A 16,696-nucleotide genomic window follows, 5' to 3' on the forward strand; every position below is an offset into this window, starting at 1 on the left:
ACCTGCATACGCTATATTACGAAAATAAATTCAAACATATTGCTTAAAACTGTATTTGTGACTCTTCACGCATGCCATAACAGTTTTCAGTGAGGTGTAGTCAAAAGCAGCTGGGGCGCTTAAGGGGAGCACAGACAGGCAGAAGCTGCATGTATCAGGTCCCCCCTGACGTAGGGGGACACAAAACGACGGGGGAGCAGATATAGTTAGAACACCGGCACCGGCCCAACCCGTAGGTCAGTGTCAAGGACCAAGTCTGAGCCTTAAACAGAACGCAGCTTTCTCCCACCACCCTCCGCTAGACCTCACGAGTGTTGGTTTGTCACTTGTGAAAATAACCCTCCCTCTCCACAAACGGCCACAATTCTATATTACAGCGAACCTGCCCGGCCACAACTAGCTAAAGCGACGCGAATCAACTTTACTGCCCGAGTAACGTACATCACTTAGGTGAACAGCTACAGTGAGACTACTTCTAACTTCCGGCCACCAGCAAACTGGCAGCGAACTGCTCAGTGTTTACATGCCGGAAGCACGTGCGGACTCCACAGCCAATGAACACGTTCGAGTTCTGTGCAGTGCAGCAGGATTGGCTATGATGCAGCCAATGCTCCATTGCTAGGTAACCTTACACTCTTCGAGGCCCGCCCGCTCTCGAAGAACTCCTAAAATATGATCTTCATTGGCATTGGCTTGGCTATCCTGCGACCCGGAAGTACTGAACTTACTGCCAAATGTCATTCGTTAAGAGAATAATAATATACAACAGATATTAGGTTGAATTTACGTCCCATGGTGGAAATAGCGGACTGCTTGTCAACTTAAGCAGACGTTCATTTAAAGGAGTTATAACTGACTCTATAATAAGTTTGTACGGACCTTCCGATGGCAGAGGCTGTGAGATACAAGGGTTCAATGGGAAAAAGCAAAGATCCTTCGGGACTTCTGATCTCTGTAATCAGGTGAGGCATAGCTGCCAAGTTTTGAGATTGCTTATGTGTGACATTTCGATGGTTTCAGTGTGTATATAACATTCGCATGTCAAATGTGTGACACTGCATAGCTGCCAAGTTTTCAGATTCCTTATGTTTGAGCTTTCCATGATTTCTGTGTACTTATACTGAGAGTGACCCTTTCTCGCGCGTAAAACATAGCAATGAAGTAGATGGAGACCGATAATTATGTAGCCCAGAGCTGCACGGCACAGCACACTGGCTACGTTAGCGAAATGCAATCAAGCAGCATGGAGCACCTTGTGGTTACAGGGGTGCTTTAAATGCGTGACCAAAGCTTTTCAGTGGGGTGATTCAGGACAGGGCTAAATTGCATTAGTACTCTAAACCTTGATGGGCGGTACTTGGCAGGGCTGTGGACAAATGCCTGGTGCAATACAGAACATCAAGTTTCCCAAGCCAATGCACGATGTGCTGCTCCACTCCAAGTGTTTTCCTTTTAATTCTGGGACTTGCAGTCCTGTTTTATAATGGATTAAACAAGACTACAAGTCCCAGAATTTAAAGAAAACAACCCGGACTGGAGCAGTACATTATGCACAGGAACCTTGACAGGGCTTGAAATAAAAGGCCTGACCAGACATGACTAATACCAGAGTATTTTATTTTTCACTAGTATACCTCACAGACCACACACTGTTTTAAAACAGTATAAAAACATAAACACAAAAAGGCTGCAAAAGCAAAATAAAAAAAAATTTATAATTAAAATACAGGTGAAACTAAAAGTGTAATCCATTGTGCTATGCACACGTGGGTTCGTATCCCATCCTCGTCGCCAATTTAGAAACGATTAAAATGATATGAAATTCCACAGGTAGCCTTGAAGTATATATTTAAGTAGAGGTTTATTAGTCGGTCACCAGATGGTACAAGGTAGTTCAGTAGATGACAAGATTAGTCCTGATGATGGCCCCACCAGGAGCAGCATGGTTGCTGCTCAGCCCACTCTCTCCAACTGTCACTTTCTCCACACAAGCAGGCATACCAACATTCCACTCTCTCTCTCATCAGGCATTCCAACATTCCACGCAGTCATCACATTCATTCTGGCTGAGCAGCTAAGAAGAGAATACACTTGAGGGAATTAAGGTACAACAGTAACACAGCTAGATAACGGTAGCAGTGGCAGCAGTGAGACCAAATACTAAATAAAACATAGTCATGTATTCTGACTGTTAGTAAACTGCTGGAGAGAGCATTTCACAAGTGCGGCTTTCGCCTACCTGCGAATTACAGGACAATCTAGAAGACAGGGGGGCCACCACATTGTCACGTTTGTCCTTTAAGTATGATGCATACTAAGAGTGACTGAAGCATGGCTATCGATTAAAATGTCCACCTGATGAGTGCCTACACTTCCGGCCCTACCCTGTGTCACTTAGCTCGTGCGTTGGAAAAGAGCACATGGAAAAAGAGCAATCATGGTGTTGTTGCTACTGGAGTTCAGAGTTGAACATAACTGCCGTACCTGCTTTCACATATTGTTTTTAGTAAGCAAATACAGGAGCATGTAATTTTAGTGAACTCAGAAAAGTAAACATAATGATTGGAGGGTGCAGCAATCAAAAACAAAAGCGCCACCTGCAGCCTCAGTGTCTAAGGTGCCAATAAACACCCTTTGTGAGCAATAGTGGGGTGACGCCTTATGTCATGTCCTTCATCATCACCACTGTCTTCACCTCATCTTTCCGCATTACTTCCTTGTGTCACGACCTTTTGCATTCTCTTCCTCTCTCTCGTCTCCCCTATAAATACAGCAGTATTTAGCCAGCTGCATATCTCCTTCCCATAAAATAATAATTACAATTGGCATGTGAGACAGTCGGTCTATGCACTCTGCAGGGAAACTACAGATTGCATGAGGGTGTGGACGAAATAACTTTATGACCTACCGAGAGGCACTGTAAGAAAAGTTCATTAACTTCAGCCTCAACTCCAATTGTGCACTAAATTGCAACCCACCTATAATCTGAACTCTTCCAGATACCCAGAGGCAACTCCGTTTACAGCATGCACTATAAAAGTATAAAATGCTGCACGAGAAAAAAACTACAGAAACACATCTTGAAAATGATTTAGCTCTTAGGAAATACAAGAGCAGGTAAAATGTTAAATAACAAACAGGAACTGCATCACTTATGTGGATTACCATAAGAGAAGCCTTTACCGTAAAATGTGCTCTCTGTAAGGAAGCCAATAATTGGATGAGCATATGGTATGGACACCTTTATGAGCCATTAACAGGCACTGTAAGAATCTCTCACTGCCTTAAAACTCACTCCAGAGCTTTTCAGTCATGCTTCAAAATCAATACAACCACCCGTGAAGTGAATGTATCCTAACAAATAGAGGGACTGCAATTCTCTTTTCATGCACTGTACAAGGGTCTCAATGAATGGAAATACACTGTCGAAGCAGCGAGTATATGTTAATATAGCAATGCAAGATTAAGTAAAGAAGGGGTGGACAGGGTCAGGAAATGGGCCCAGCACCAAATTAAAAGTGGCACCCATAGGCAAATCAGATAGCTTAAAAAGTGTCCAAGATTGTAAATGGTGGCAGTCTTGAACTTTCAAAGGCACGCTGTATGTGTGTTTTGCAAGGTATGGGAGACCGCATGCCTCTATGCTTGTTGCAGTCAATGTTTGTGGTAAATATGAGGGTAATCAACAGTAACAAAACATCCGTCCAGTCAATAAAAGAGGCCCACAAGCAGCTAAAATCTCCAGAGACGCGTCGATTATTGTTCCCGGACGTACACAGCAGAAGCAATGCTCATACATTGTAGCAGGCTAGCCCAGAGGAGGTCTCCATAGCAACCCCAGCCACCTCTTCTCTGGTCTTGCTCAAGCTGGAGGAGGCCTATACTGGATCCTGTCTGAGAGCAAAGTGCCTTGAACAAAGAATGCTCAGAGGAGCTAAATATGAGTGAGAATTGCAGTGAGATGCACCAAAATGCATTACAATAACCCTCGATGCGTGGTACTTGGCAGGTGAGGTAGTTGAGGGTCACAACGTGTTGTTGTAAGAGGGTTTTCCTAGACAGCTGTGCAGTTGGAAGACCTGAGAATGTAAGTAGGTAGGAGCTGCAAGCCCCTGAGGAAAAGGGAATATCGGAAGTGTCTCCACCATGGTAGGCATCCATTCCAACGCCAGGTAATGCATATTAGAGAGCATTGAAGGAGGGGGGGCACAGTGAAGGTGTACATGTGTATTGTGTGCTTTGGACAGGAGACCAACAGTAAACTTGATCATAGGAAGATTGCTTTAATAGATATGGAATTATAAGACTGATAATTTACACTGTACATATATCCTTGCTCTCTTTTAATGTGCGAATATCAGTTGAGTAACACGGTGCTTGTCAAATGTACATATACTGTGGAAAAAGTGAGTAGCACGGTGAGGTTCAAGTGTGAAATTCTCTCCTGATTATATGTGAGGTAATATTTAGATATGGAATCTGCAATTGCTTCTCACATGGGGAAGGCAGAGACACAGAACAGCTCAAGGATGGCACATGTCAAGTGTGCGTCTAAATGCCTATCCGGTATGATGGGGTACTGCGCACAGTGGGTGTGCGATAGGGTATGTGTGTACGCGTGTGTCAGGTTAGTGACATTTTATTTCTTGTGTTACCCATTGTACATGTTTAACACTACACAAAACTAATAGCACATTTCTGGTGTATGAGATTGTGCTTAATAGACGATGGGCGTGACAATGCACATGTGGGTGCTGCATATGCCCGGCGTGGGCGCATTGCCGATCTCAGTTGCAAAACACCCCACTGTGGAACTGAAAATAGTTCAAAGGTCTTCAAACTAGGGAGTGTGCCACCAGTGGGGATCTGTGGCAGTATTCCCAAGGGAGGGCAAATGCCCCAGCAGGTGCTTATAAATAAAGATGGCTTGTAAGCGTGACCTTGCTTATTCGGCGTGGTTGCAGCCTGTCCTAATCTTTCATGCATATGTCCTTTCAAATGATTCAAGAGGTAGCAGTGAGTAGAACCCTGGTAGTCTGTAACCCTGGGACCCCAGAATAATTGCCCAGATGAAAGAGGATGGGTGTGAAATCCATAGATAATGTCTAAGGGATGGCTCAGTGGAGGGGATCCTACGTGAGGGCTATTTTTTTTCTTTACAAGAAAAGATCCCAGCTCTCAGCCCTACCCCATACCACTCACCAATCTTTACCATAAAGTTTTGGAGTATAACTTGACTGAAGAATATTATGCTTGGTGAGTGGGACTCAAAGCAAAATCATTTGAAGACTTCTGATTTAGAGTCCCAGAGATTACATGAACATCCACACATGCTGTGGGAAATGAACACATGCAAGGCAACCTGCCAAGAATGTGGCCTCCACAAATATGGGTGCTAATAGAGGTAACGTTTCAATGACCTGAGAGTTCATTCATTACACCAAACAAAGATAAACTCCCCTATGTCAGATTCACCACATACAGTCACCAAGAATTCGGCTCTGACTCACTCTTATCTGGCTCCCACACTATATACAATTATCAAGGAAGGGCTGTAACATAAAGCATGGATCATCCTAAATATGACTGATTTTGAGCAGAGGTTTTCAAACTGCTTTAAGGCAAAAACATTACTGGTAACAAACGTGAACTCTGCTGGAGGGCTAACACAGACATAACATAACAGGTCAGACAATCACTCGTGACTATACCCTGAACTCTCTGATAGCTTTGCCACAGTTAGTTTCCTGGAATTAAAAGGCTACAATTAGTAACCAGATATAAATTTATATGACTGTTGACCCATACAGACGGGCTTGCACCATTTAATTGAGCAAACGCATTGTTTACACATTGAAATTTCTATTCAGCATAGTCAATAAGTGATAGTATGTGACCCAGTGCCTTTATTGCAGGGGTCTCCTTTTCTGACGATAGGCTCAGTTTCCAAGGCTTGACTCGCTAATTGATACTAAGTCTGATAGCCTCTTGTTGACCTTCTATGTAGGCGCAGTGAATGTACTGTGTGCCTGAGTGGGTTGTGTGAACCATGTGGGAAGGAGAATGCATCCCTCGGATGAGAGCTCTTCAGAGTATGCATCTCATTTTATGGGTGCTGGGTACCTTTTAAATAACGACTGCTTTGGCATTCGGATAGCAAGCTGTGGTATTGTAGTAGGGCTTTATCGCTCCTCACAGAAAAGCCACTGTCCTTATCAATTTGGGGACCCTCTGCATCTCCTGAGAAATGCTGTAAATATCAGGGTTGTTACTAATTCCTGCTAACTTCTTTATAGACTTACTGTTGATAATGGGGAACTTCCTGCTGTGTCTCCTTTGATTAGAAGTGGCCCACGTTTGTCTCTAATACTGGGCATTACAGCTTATCACAATTAATGATTACATATAGAGCCGACCCTGCTTTCAGAGTGGATATTAATCTTATCCAAAGTACTGATTTAGAAGCACTGCTTTATGGCAATATCATTGCACACAAATTACCTGCTCTGACAAGAACACAAGATTGTGATGAGTGAAACTCTATTGTAGTACAGCATCTGGCTTCCCCAGTCCCTGGCTTAAAGGGGTTTGGATCCTGGCATATAATATGATGCATTTTGCTGAGCATTAGACACCTATCAATACAGGACCCTCTTAATTTCTACAACTATTGGGCTTCTTTGGGAGGCAAAAGTCTTAGACCATTGGAAATGAGACTGATAATAAAATTATTTATTTTGAGTTGATGTTCATATCTGCCAATAGTAACGTCTTCGAAGGAGTCAAGTATGTTTTCCTAAAATAACTATTGTTATCATAGTTGCTTACCTACACCCATAGATAATGCACAGTTACATTTTTAAGCCCTTCTTAAACCATCTAGTATTGGATATGGACCATACATTTGATTCGAATAAGTTACAGGATATATTTCTATGCTACTCCATTGTACTTATTTGGGGCTGATAGCAACGTTCGGATCATGCTCCAGTCACAGTATGGAGCACCCTTGCAAAAATCCTTGGATCCCATAAAAGATTAATCTAGTGTAGAACAGCAAGCATGCCCCGATGTGTAGGTTGTTCCTGAATGTCTCCACATTTTGTGCCTTTTAGTGTGCTGAAGGCTGAATGGGCCAGTAACAATTTTTGTTCACCACAAGAGTCTATATTGTTTTTTTTAAATATATCCTCCAGTGCTCAATATGTGATTTTTAAGTGAGAACCATATATATATTATTTCTGTTGGGTGGAATGTATGAGGTTGAACACTACTAAGCTTCTTGAATGCTCCAAATTTGAAGAAGTCTGGTGATCCACCAAATGTGTGTTTTACTGAACAGCTTGGGCTTCCAGTGTTCCATAGCATGCATTTTAGTGTGTGAGAGGTTAGAAACAGTGCAAAGACTGTTTATTATGGAAAGTGAAATAAATCCACGAGTAATCATTTGTTGATACTGTTGTATAAGATGAAAATTGGGTTAGAGAGTTATAGCCAACACTTCTACATGCTCAATGCTACAATCAACTGTCTTGACGAGAAAACTGCTGATACTGTTGTACAGTTTCCACTTTCTCAGTAGGAACTGTTTGTTTGTTGGACAACATAAATGTCAGGATGGTGCCTATAGACCTGTTAGCTCACAGTGCCACCATAAGTACCCCTAAACCTAGGAAGGTAAAAAAAATTGATTGGGCAATCTCATAACATGGCAACCCTGACTCCCCAAGGAACCCTGGTAACAGATCTAGAACAGTTTTGCTCTGTCGCTTGTGCATACCCAGTGAGATACACAAGCAATACACAAAGGGGTGTTTCAATATTTTTTTAACCATTCTGATTCTTGTATAAAATGTATGCGCTGCAATGATTAACAGACAGAGCAGATAAGTGATTAGCAATTTGAGAACAGGGAAAAGTTGTGCTAAAGCAGTGTATATAAGGTGCATAGCGTACTCCTACTATGCACTCCCTAACCTAGATGTCTACGGCGGGTGTTCTGCCAAATCCTCTGCTGGGTGATCTAACTCCCCATTACCTGAGGGGAAGTGTATGCAGATCCCCATCTTGGTCACAAGTTGGATATCCCTCCTTGCAGAGGGAAAACAGGAATCAGCTGGGCTGAGACACATAGTGACCTTCCAATGACAGCAAAGTGCTCCTCTAATTTGAACATAGAATTGCATGTGTATATATAATAACAATATCCATGCTGAGGCCTCAGCCAGGCCGTCACTGTTTATCCTCTTGTGATAGCTCTGTCGCCTTACGGACGAATAACAAATAGCAACATTTGCACAATGTGTGTTTAGGCCTTGTACTAAATGTCCAAGTTGTTGTGATGGTGTACTTATGGGGTGGAAATGAAAGCAATATGGTTTCAGAGAAACTAATCCTGTACTGTCACACAGGCATATGTGTGTCACAAGTCATCGTGTCAGAAGGAAGGCAACTTAAGAAATTTGTGCATGTAAAATTTCAGTGTTTCTTCCTGGGCCTAAAACAGCCACTTGATAATACAGACAATTCCATTAAGAAAGCAGAACATTAAAATGTGGTAAAAAGGAGTGAAGGTGGAGGATGCCATAGTAGCTCTCTGATCAGACAACAGAGCACTTTCCTCTAGACAGAAGTCAGCATGAGGCTGCGTCAGTTTTGGGTCTTAGAAGTGCAAAAGGGGCCTGTGGGAGATGACCCATGTGGATTCTTGAATCAGTAGTTGCCTATAAATTTGAACATAGATGTGCCTGGCGACTTCCTTAACAATAGAGGATCCGTTAGACTCAAAAGACAGAATGTGAACCTAGGTGTCACAATCTTGCTAAAGATGTATGCTGATGAAATGTGGGAACAGAACTTTAATGGCCGAAAGGGAGCTCCCACTAAACTGGTATAAGCAGTTCATTGAGTATTGTGGGGAAGTGATTTTGGGTTCAACTCTTATCAGGCAAATTGAAGATAACCTGGTGAGACAGGAGTACATGTTCTAGCATGTGACACAGGTGGTGGAGGTAAATGGTGACGACCAAGTGGAGACTTTGATAGAACCACAGTCAATGCTGGTATGGGCCTCTCTATTTATCCACCCCTTGTTCTTTAAGGGTGAATGTTTGCCTGTTGTAGAGCTAAGAAATATGCTGATGAACACCAAAATGTAGAATGAAGCAGTTATTACCTAATTGGGCCACTTTCTTAGCCATACATTAACTTTAAAGTTGCAAATATGAATGGAGAGCAAACGTACTATTGATGTTTATTGTTCGTCTTTTGAGTTTGATGTTCAATATGTTTTACTCGTACTATTGTTTTTCTCTCTTGCAAATATTTAATAAAGGCTATGTAAATAAAATGTCACAGAGCACCTACTCCTGTCAGAGTTAACAGCACGAAGCAGCCACTCAAATAAAAACAAAACAAAGCTTCTGTTCATAAAATATTTCCAACACCAGATGCCAAGAGTTTTCCACCAAGGCTATTGTGAGATGGATTGCTCAAAGCTAGCTGTTTGTTTTAGCTCTGAAGAATTTTCAGCAGTTCATAAGGTTTACTTAGCAGACGTTAACTTAGAGTTTTGTTCAGGAATGTCCTCAATATTAAGTAATGTGTACCTGTTGAGCGCACATCTCAGATGGAAGGGTACTGTGGTGCTGAAGAGAAAGGGCTGTTTCTGAGCAACCTGACTGGTTTTTATGCGAAGTGCCATGTTTTAAGTTTCTTCCTGAATTCTAGGACTAGACCGGCGGCCCTAATATGAAGAGGTAGTTCTTCCTAGGCTTGAGGAGCCAGGTGCGAGAATACTTTGCTGCTTGCCCTGGCTCTTTGCATACGAGGGACATGGGCGAGCTGGAATTTTGCCGAGCAGAGGGGTGTGGAAGCTGATGCTGTTGTTAAGGTGGGAAGTGACTGATTTGTGTAGTGCTTTGTATGTGTGGGTGAATAGTTTGAACTGTGTAATTTTATGTATGGAGAGCCACTGGAGGCTTCTAGGATAAGGGGAGATGTGGGTGCGTGGAGGGACGGTGAGATTGAGCCTGTCACTTGGCTCATAGGGACATTGTCATCCTTACTAAGTTAGCATTAGCACGTTGCAGCCTGCCTGCTGCTTTGCGCACATTACTACATGTCTTTATTTTTTGCTTTATTTTCTATGGCTGCTTTCACATGAGAACCCATCGCAGTGTTCACTCTCTGCATGTTCCTGGGATTTAGACTGAACATTATGTGCAAGGTCGAAGCACAATGCCCCTTGTTATTTTGTTCTGGCCAGACCTTGGCCCTTAGACAAAACATAGCGATGCAGCTGTTGTTTGGGCTACGTACTTTGGTTTTTAGTGGGGTACACGAATAGGTAACACTCACTTGGAGAGGGACCTTTCCAGAGAGAAGAGCGAGACAGCATCTATGATGTAGATCTACCATCTATTGGCTAAGGTATGGGGTCTGCTGTCAAAGCCCAGAGATCTTATGATATATAATAAAAGTGCTCCGTAGCAAGGGGAGGGAGGTTAGGCTATAATTGTCTTTCCATGATGACATCTCCATTCATGATTTATGGACTAGCTATTATGCTGACTATATTTGTACTATGCATTTTCCTTCTTATTGTGGCACGTATACTGCATTTTAGGGCATGTTAGTTAAAACTAATATTTTAAACTGTTTTGTGTCTCTGTTAGATCTTATTGTGGACAAAGTACAAGAGTGCGAGCGAAAGGGTGTGTCTTGTTACCGCAATTCCTGATAGATCTGGGAGTGTTGTGTTCTGGGGTGTCTAATCATTTGTTTCTCTGTGAGTGAGTAGGAGAGCAAGTGAGACACTATAGCTAGTCGATCCTGGACTCATGGGTACCAAGGTGGTAGGAAGATCCAGTCCCTATACACCAAGGTCCTATAATCCTGCGCATAGTTCTGTGTTGGTGCAAAATCCCTGCAACAAGCCTTGCTGCTGTTTAAAGTGTGTTCTCCTAATCTAGCTTACTGCTGATGAGTGCTTGGGCGATTGCTCGTCTGGTATCAAGAGGAAGATCAATATAGTTTTCTTGAGTAGTTTGAGGGTGTGGAAGCAGGAGGAGAAGGTTGAGTTGACTTGCCCTCCCATTGAAAGCTTGTTGTCTACAATTGATTCCCAGGTTTCTGGCTTGGATGGAAGGCCAAGTTCTGATGGCCACTAAGCTGAGGACTAAAGAGTAGGGTCTGTTATGAATAATATTATCTCGGTCTTGTCCGAGTTAAGTTTTAGGCCAAGGACTTTATCCAGCAGGTGACTTCTGACATGCATTCAGAGAACTTGGTTGGGTGTTGGCGGTGTTTTAGGAGATTGAGAGCATACCTTGAGTGTCTTCCGCATAAAAGATGATGTTTATTCTGAAGATTTTCACTATTTTGGTGAATGGGGCCATGTAGATATTTAAGAGCCTGGCATGGTGTGATGATACCTGTGGGACTCTACTTAACAACTCAATGGGTTCTGAGGAGTATGGAGGAATGCTGACTTTCTGTATATATCATGTGAAGAATGAGCTGAACCATTGGAGGTCAGTTCCGCAGATGCCGGACTGGTGGAGATGCTGGATGAGGATATGTTAGGAGACAGTGTTGTTCCCAGTGGAGTCGTCATGGAGGATGAAGCCTGCAGTCTTGCCTTGGTCCATGATGATCCGGATGTTGGTTGCAGCAATGAGGGCAGTTTCTGTACCATGGTTTGGTCTGAAGACAGATTGGGATGGATTAGGTGATCTTCCAGGTGGGTAGCTAATCTCTTATTGATCAGTTTCTCCAACACCTTTGCTGGGTAGGGAAGCAATGAGATGGATCTGTAGTTGGCCGGTGAGGATGACTCTGCTGTAGGTTTCCTTAGTAAGTGGCAGCATTATTACATTTTTCCAGGGTTTCGGGAAGGTAGCTGTGGTAACAGTTGTTGAGAATCAAATTCAGTGTTGTTCAGATGGGCTGGAGTCCTCTTGTAGAGGTGAATTATGGGTGGAGTTCTGATGGAGTACCCATGTGGATGGATCTCATAATGGTGGGGGTGTCCTTGAGGGTGAATGCTTTACCACGTCCATTTATTTCATGCTTGTTTTACAGTGGATCTGTAAATGGAGTAAGAATAGGCATGCCCATGAGGGTTAAAGAGGTTTACAGTAAAAAACATCCACTTAGACATGGCTATGGTGGCGCCATGAATGGTTACGCTCCTCTGTGGCTCTTTGTACAACCCTGAAGCAACTCCTTAGTCTGCCCCCATCAGTTGTTGGACCCAGAGTGATCCACCTTTGCAATGGAGAGTTCACAGTAGAAAGAACTACTGGCCTTTAGTTTGTTGTGGATGAGAGGTAGTACAAGCCTGTGTCTTGGCCCAGTCCAAACAGGTGTTCAACATGGCAGCTGCCATTGGCAGGCTGTGCGGCTCATGCTTCCTGGTTTAAAGCTTCCACGCCCAGTGAAGATCACGCAACAAGAATTGAAATTGGGAAAACAAGCGTTTTAGTCAAATCCTGGTCGCACTCATCTCAACTTTGGCCTCAATTTGAAGAGTAGCATATAAGTGGCGAGCTTATGAAGAAGGCAGCAGCGATGCGACTTGAAACAAAGATGCAGTTCCGGTCTCTGTCAGCCTAGACAGTAAACCCCTGGGTGTTGGGATGATCTTGCCAGTCAGAGAAAAGGTGCTGAAGTTCCTTTAGGCAATGGAGGTGAACATCACCCAGAATATGTGTGCTAATAGGAGCACCTAACTTGAATTATTCTTCCTTAAGAGACTGACAATGATCATTCCGGGGGCCACTGATGTGCAAAGAGCCAATTACCAGTTGTTTCCGCCAAGGTGAAAGGTGAGGAAGCCCATCTTGCTCAAGAGCAACTCTTGAACATTGGGGTCTGTCCATTAATTGTAATTGAGAGAACAGCAGAAAGCTGACCCCTGACATCTTTCCTTTTGCATTATAAGATTCCTTTTGGAGGCTCAACGGTATCATGGGTGATTGCCAGTCAGGAACTGAATGTCTCCCAAAAAGGGCCTATTCCCATACCTGGCTAAACCTGGTGGTAATACTGCAACCATCACTGACAATGCCATAGTGGAGAAACGAGACCCTGAGCCTGCACATTACAAAAAGCTGATTTGTTGTAGAGCCTGCAGGCATTTAGGCTGGAATTGTGAGCAGAACTTAAATGTGATATTGAGAGAAGCTTGCATGATCTCTGCTCCAACCTGGGTTCCAAGATTTGGGAACATGTGATACGATGTAGACTTGCTGAGGGCCAGAGTGATAGAAGTTGAGAACAGAGTGGATTTGTCGAAGACATACATAATGGCCACTGACCAACAGATACATGAAATGGAAGCCAAATTAGACTCAGCCTTGGCGAAAGAGGAAGAATTGGAAACACGTAAAGTAGGGAGAATCTACGGATTATAGGCCTGGTTGAAGGTGTATAGTGCCTTGATATGCCCACCTTAGTAGTGGGAAGGTTCTCGTCCATGCTGGGAGATTGGCATAATAAGTGCAGCTGTACATAGTACCTCGAGTGGAACCACTGCACCACAGCAATCTTGGAAACCTGACATTCTGGCTGAGTTTTTTTTATTGCTCCGAGAAAGCGGAGGTTCTGCAAGCATCAAGACCTCCTTCCATAACTATGCCTGTATGCTCTTACAGGATATCTGCCAGTCTAACCCCAGCCTTCAAGGCAATAACTGAAAAACTACTCTTTTACAAGATGCTCTACAGATGGACGTACCCTTTTAGGATCTTGTTCAAGCTGAGAGACAAGGACCACTATTTTACAGACAGAACAAATGCAGCATGAGTCTTTGGTATTGACCTTCCTGAAAACTTTGATGTGATCAAAGGATATAAACAAAATGAGGTCTACAATGGGTGACCTCCGTCCTACGGGCAGTTGCCTAAGCTTCAAGCACTGGGTGCTAGTAGAGCAGGCAGTGGCAGCTGCTAATGGACTAAAAGAGGGTGTTTATCCTTGGCTAATGATTAATATTTCTGGGGTCTCATCAGGCAACAGGATGGGGCCTAGGTAGGGATATTTTTGCATATGAAGTCAAAGCTGTCTAGAGGATCCTCTGAGGATAGTGATGTTGAGTGCCTCGTTGAATAGGCTGGAACTTTCAGAATATACTGGATCGTTTGGATAAACATCACAAGGGGTTGAATAAACATTAGAGGTAGATTTGAATGAGTGGGTGGAGGCGGTGGATGGTGGCGGTGTGCTTCTCACAAATTGCTAGTCTTCTTTCACCCACAAGATCTGGGCTACATTGTGTGGGATTGCCAGACATTCTTTAACTATCCAGCTGTGTCTCATTCCAAGAGGATTTAACTTTGTTGCTATGGGAAATTATGGTTTACCTGTAAGGTTTATTTTGGTTTAGGCAGTATTGTTGTGTGGGGTAGTTTTCATTTTCAACCGAAGTGTGCCAGTTGGGAAGGAGATAACATGGGGCTATAGCCTTATGAATGGGGTTTGGATTGGTCAATCAGAAAGCTGCTTCCCAAGCTTTTATGGTCTAGAGAGGTTGGAACTCTAACATAATCTTTTGTGTGAACAGTCAGTCTCTCTATTAATTTGAAAAGGGGAGCAGTCTGGAAATCCTCAGACTCCCACAGCCTGCTTACAGGAAACTCAACTAATGAGGCAACACTATTAGTTGCCATGTCTGATACGGTGGGCATCGTTTTGAGTGCCAAAACCTGATATTTGTGGTGATGGGAAGCAAATTGGACAGGGAAAACCAATATCTGATTCTGACATGTCTTTTGGTAAGAAGTCCAGTGATTTGTTTTTGAAGGGTTGTAGTGTAGTTCCTATATCCCCGATAGGCTTTGCGCATTAGAATAATATACACTATAGATTTGACATAGGACTTAGATCAGTATGTCTCTATCGAGTACATTAAACTTAATTACTTGTGTGTGCCAGCTAACTCAGATGTCACTAGAAAATTCTCTAATATACAAGTAGGGATTCGTTTCTGACAACCGCATAAACATGACAACTTTGTTTCCCTTTGAGTTGGAACAATCTCAGAACCGTGGAAAAAATAGATAACAGTTTTACTCGGTTAATCGTGCATGCTTCGTTTCTACAGAGTTGCACAGAACTAGAGAGACGGGCGTTTCAATAAAAAGGGTTTATTGAACAGTCTTTTTTTTTTTTTTAATAATTCTTTTTATTAACAATCATCGACATAAAATATTTCATACATTCGGATTGAGCATGTGTGTACACAGTGGAGACAGACCGTGATTACAAATATAACATTATTTTCCATTGGACGTTACGGCGTAGGGGCTTCACTGTCCTCGATTCCACGAGGCGGATCACATATATTCCCTCCGTATGAGTTCCATGGGCTCCAGATTTTTTTTTTTTTATTTTATTTTATTTTTTTAGAGCTGATGGTTCAAAATTGGATACTTTAATAAAGAAGTTTACAGGACAGCAATTATCAATTTCAGGAAAAACTTTTGTAACAGTTGCAATAATTTTCCATGATGGACCTACTGTAACTTCTGGTCATTACACAGTTTATCTTAAATGTGAAAAAGGCTGGACACTGTGTAATGATTCCCAATTGATTTTTAAGCAACGTTTGCCTTTTGATTTAGCAAATTCCTATCTAATCTTCCTGAAACCTAAATTTTAGAGAGATTTGACAACATCTGGAGAAAACAATTTTACCATTTTATTGGATTACCATTTGGAATTTACAAATAAAAAGATTTAACAAATTATCATTTGGCCTAATGGAAAGGTAACCAATTGTAATGTGGAATTTTTCCATTTTTTAAGGAAACTTTGGAAAACCAAAAATTTAGAAAAAATCGGTAACATCTGCACAATTTAAATTTTGGAATGTTATTGGATTGCCATTGGAAATTTTTTCAAAAAAGATTTTTAAAATTACTATTTGGCCATGCGGAAAAGTAAACAATTCTATTGTGGACTTATTTAATTATTATTATTATTTTTTTTTTTGAAACCGTTTATTGCAATCTCAAGAATATACAAGTATGGGCCTACAACCTTCCGGCCGGCCGCTAGAATGACAGGAGAATATGACATACGTTCAAAAACACTTGGCGTTGCAGAGAAGCAAAATCAGGAGGTATCAACGTCGTGGGCCACATCACTCTGACCCTACAATACGGTTTCATTTTATACAAACAACACGAAAAACCACACCCGCAAGGCAACCCGCAATCGAAAGTAACAGCACGTACTCCCCGAATGGGGGATCCCAGCCATCCACAGGAGTCTAAAGAGGGGAAGGGGAACAGATCGAGGACTGGGGGAACCCTGTGCCCGGGGCTGGGGAGAGGAGTCAGCTAAGGGGACGGAGCTGGTGAGGCAGCAGGCAGCAGTGGTGGCGCGCAGATACCCCCGCGGTAGGCGTTCCAGGGGCCCCATACCTTCACCCATGTCCCAGGCTTACCCCTCGCCACATACACCACCTTTTCTCGGAACATGCACCAATCCATGTGTTCTTTCCAGGCCGACACCGCCGGGGGCCTCTGGGATCCCCACAGTTGGGCAATGTCACGCTTAGCTATCATATATCCCAGAGTCACCCATCGTGTCTGCGGAACCGAGTAGTCAGTTGGTTCCCACACATTCAGCAGGCATCTCCTCGCTTCAGGCAGCAGCGCGACATGCGTAACCACTCGCAGGACCTCAT

General features: G+C 42.9%; 1 protein-coding gene across 1 annotated transcript in view; it reads left to right on the forward strand.

Annotated features, from left to right (window-relative positions):
* Positions 1-687: 687 nt before the first annotated feature.
* EXOC4 (exocyst complex component 4) overlaps positions 688-16,696 on the forward strand; it is a 1,933,985-nt gene continuing 1,917,976 nt past the window's right edge. The window contains exon 1 of the mRNA XM_085653593.1: positions 688-962. Coding sequence (XP_085509719.1) covers positions 886-962 — 77 coding nt within the window. The 5' untranslated portion in view covers positions 688-885. The remainder of the gene's footprint in view (positions 963-16,696) is intronic.

This window comes from Triturus cristatus, chromosome 4_1, assembly GCF_964204655.1.
Source record: "Triturus cristatus chromosome 4_1, aTriCri1.1, whole genome shotgun sequence".
In the NCBI taxonomy this organism is placed as follows: domain Eukaryota; kingdom Metazoa; phylum Chordata; class Amphibia; order Caudata; family Salamandridae; genus Triturus; species Triturus cristatus.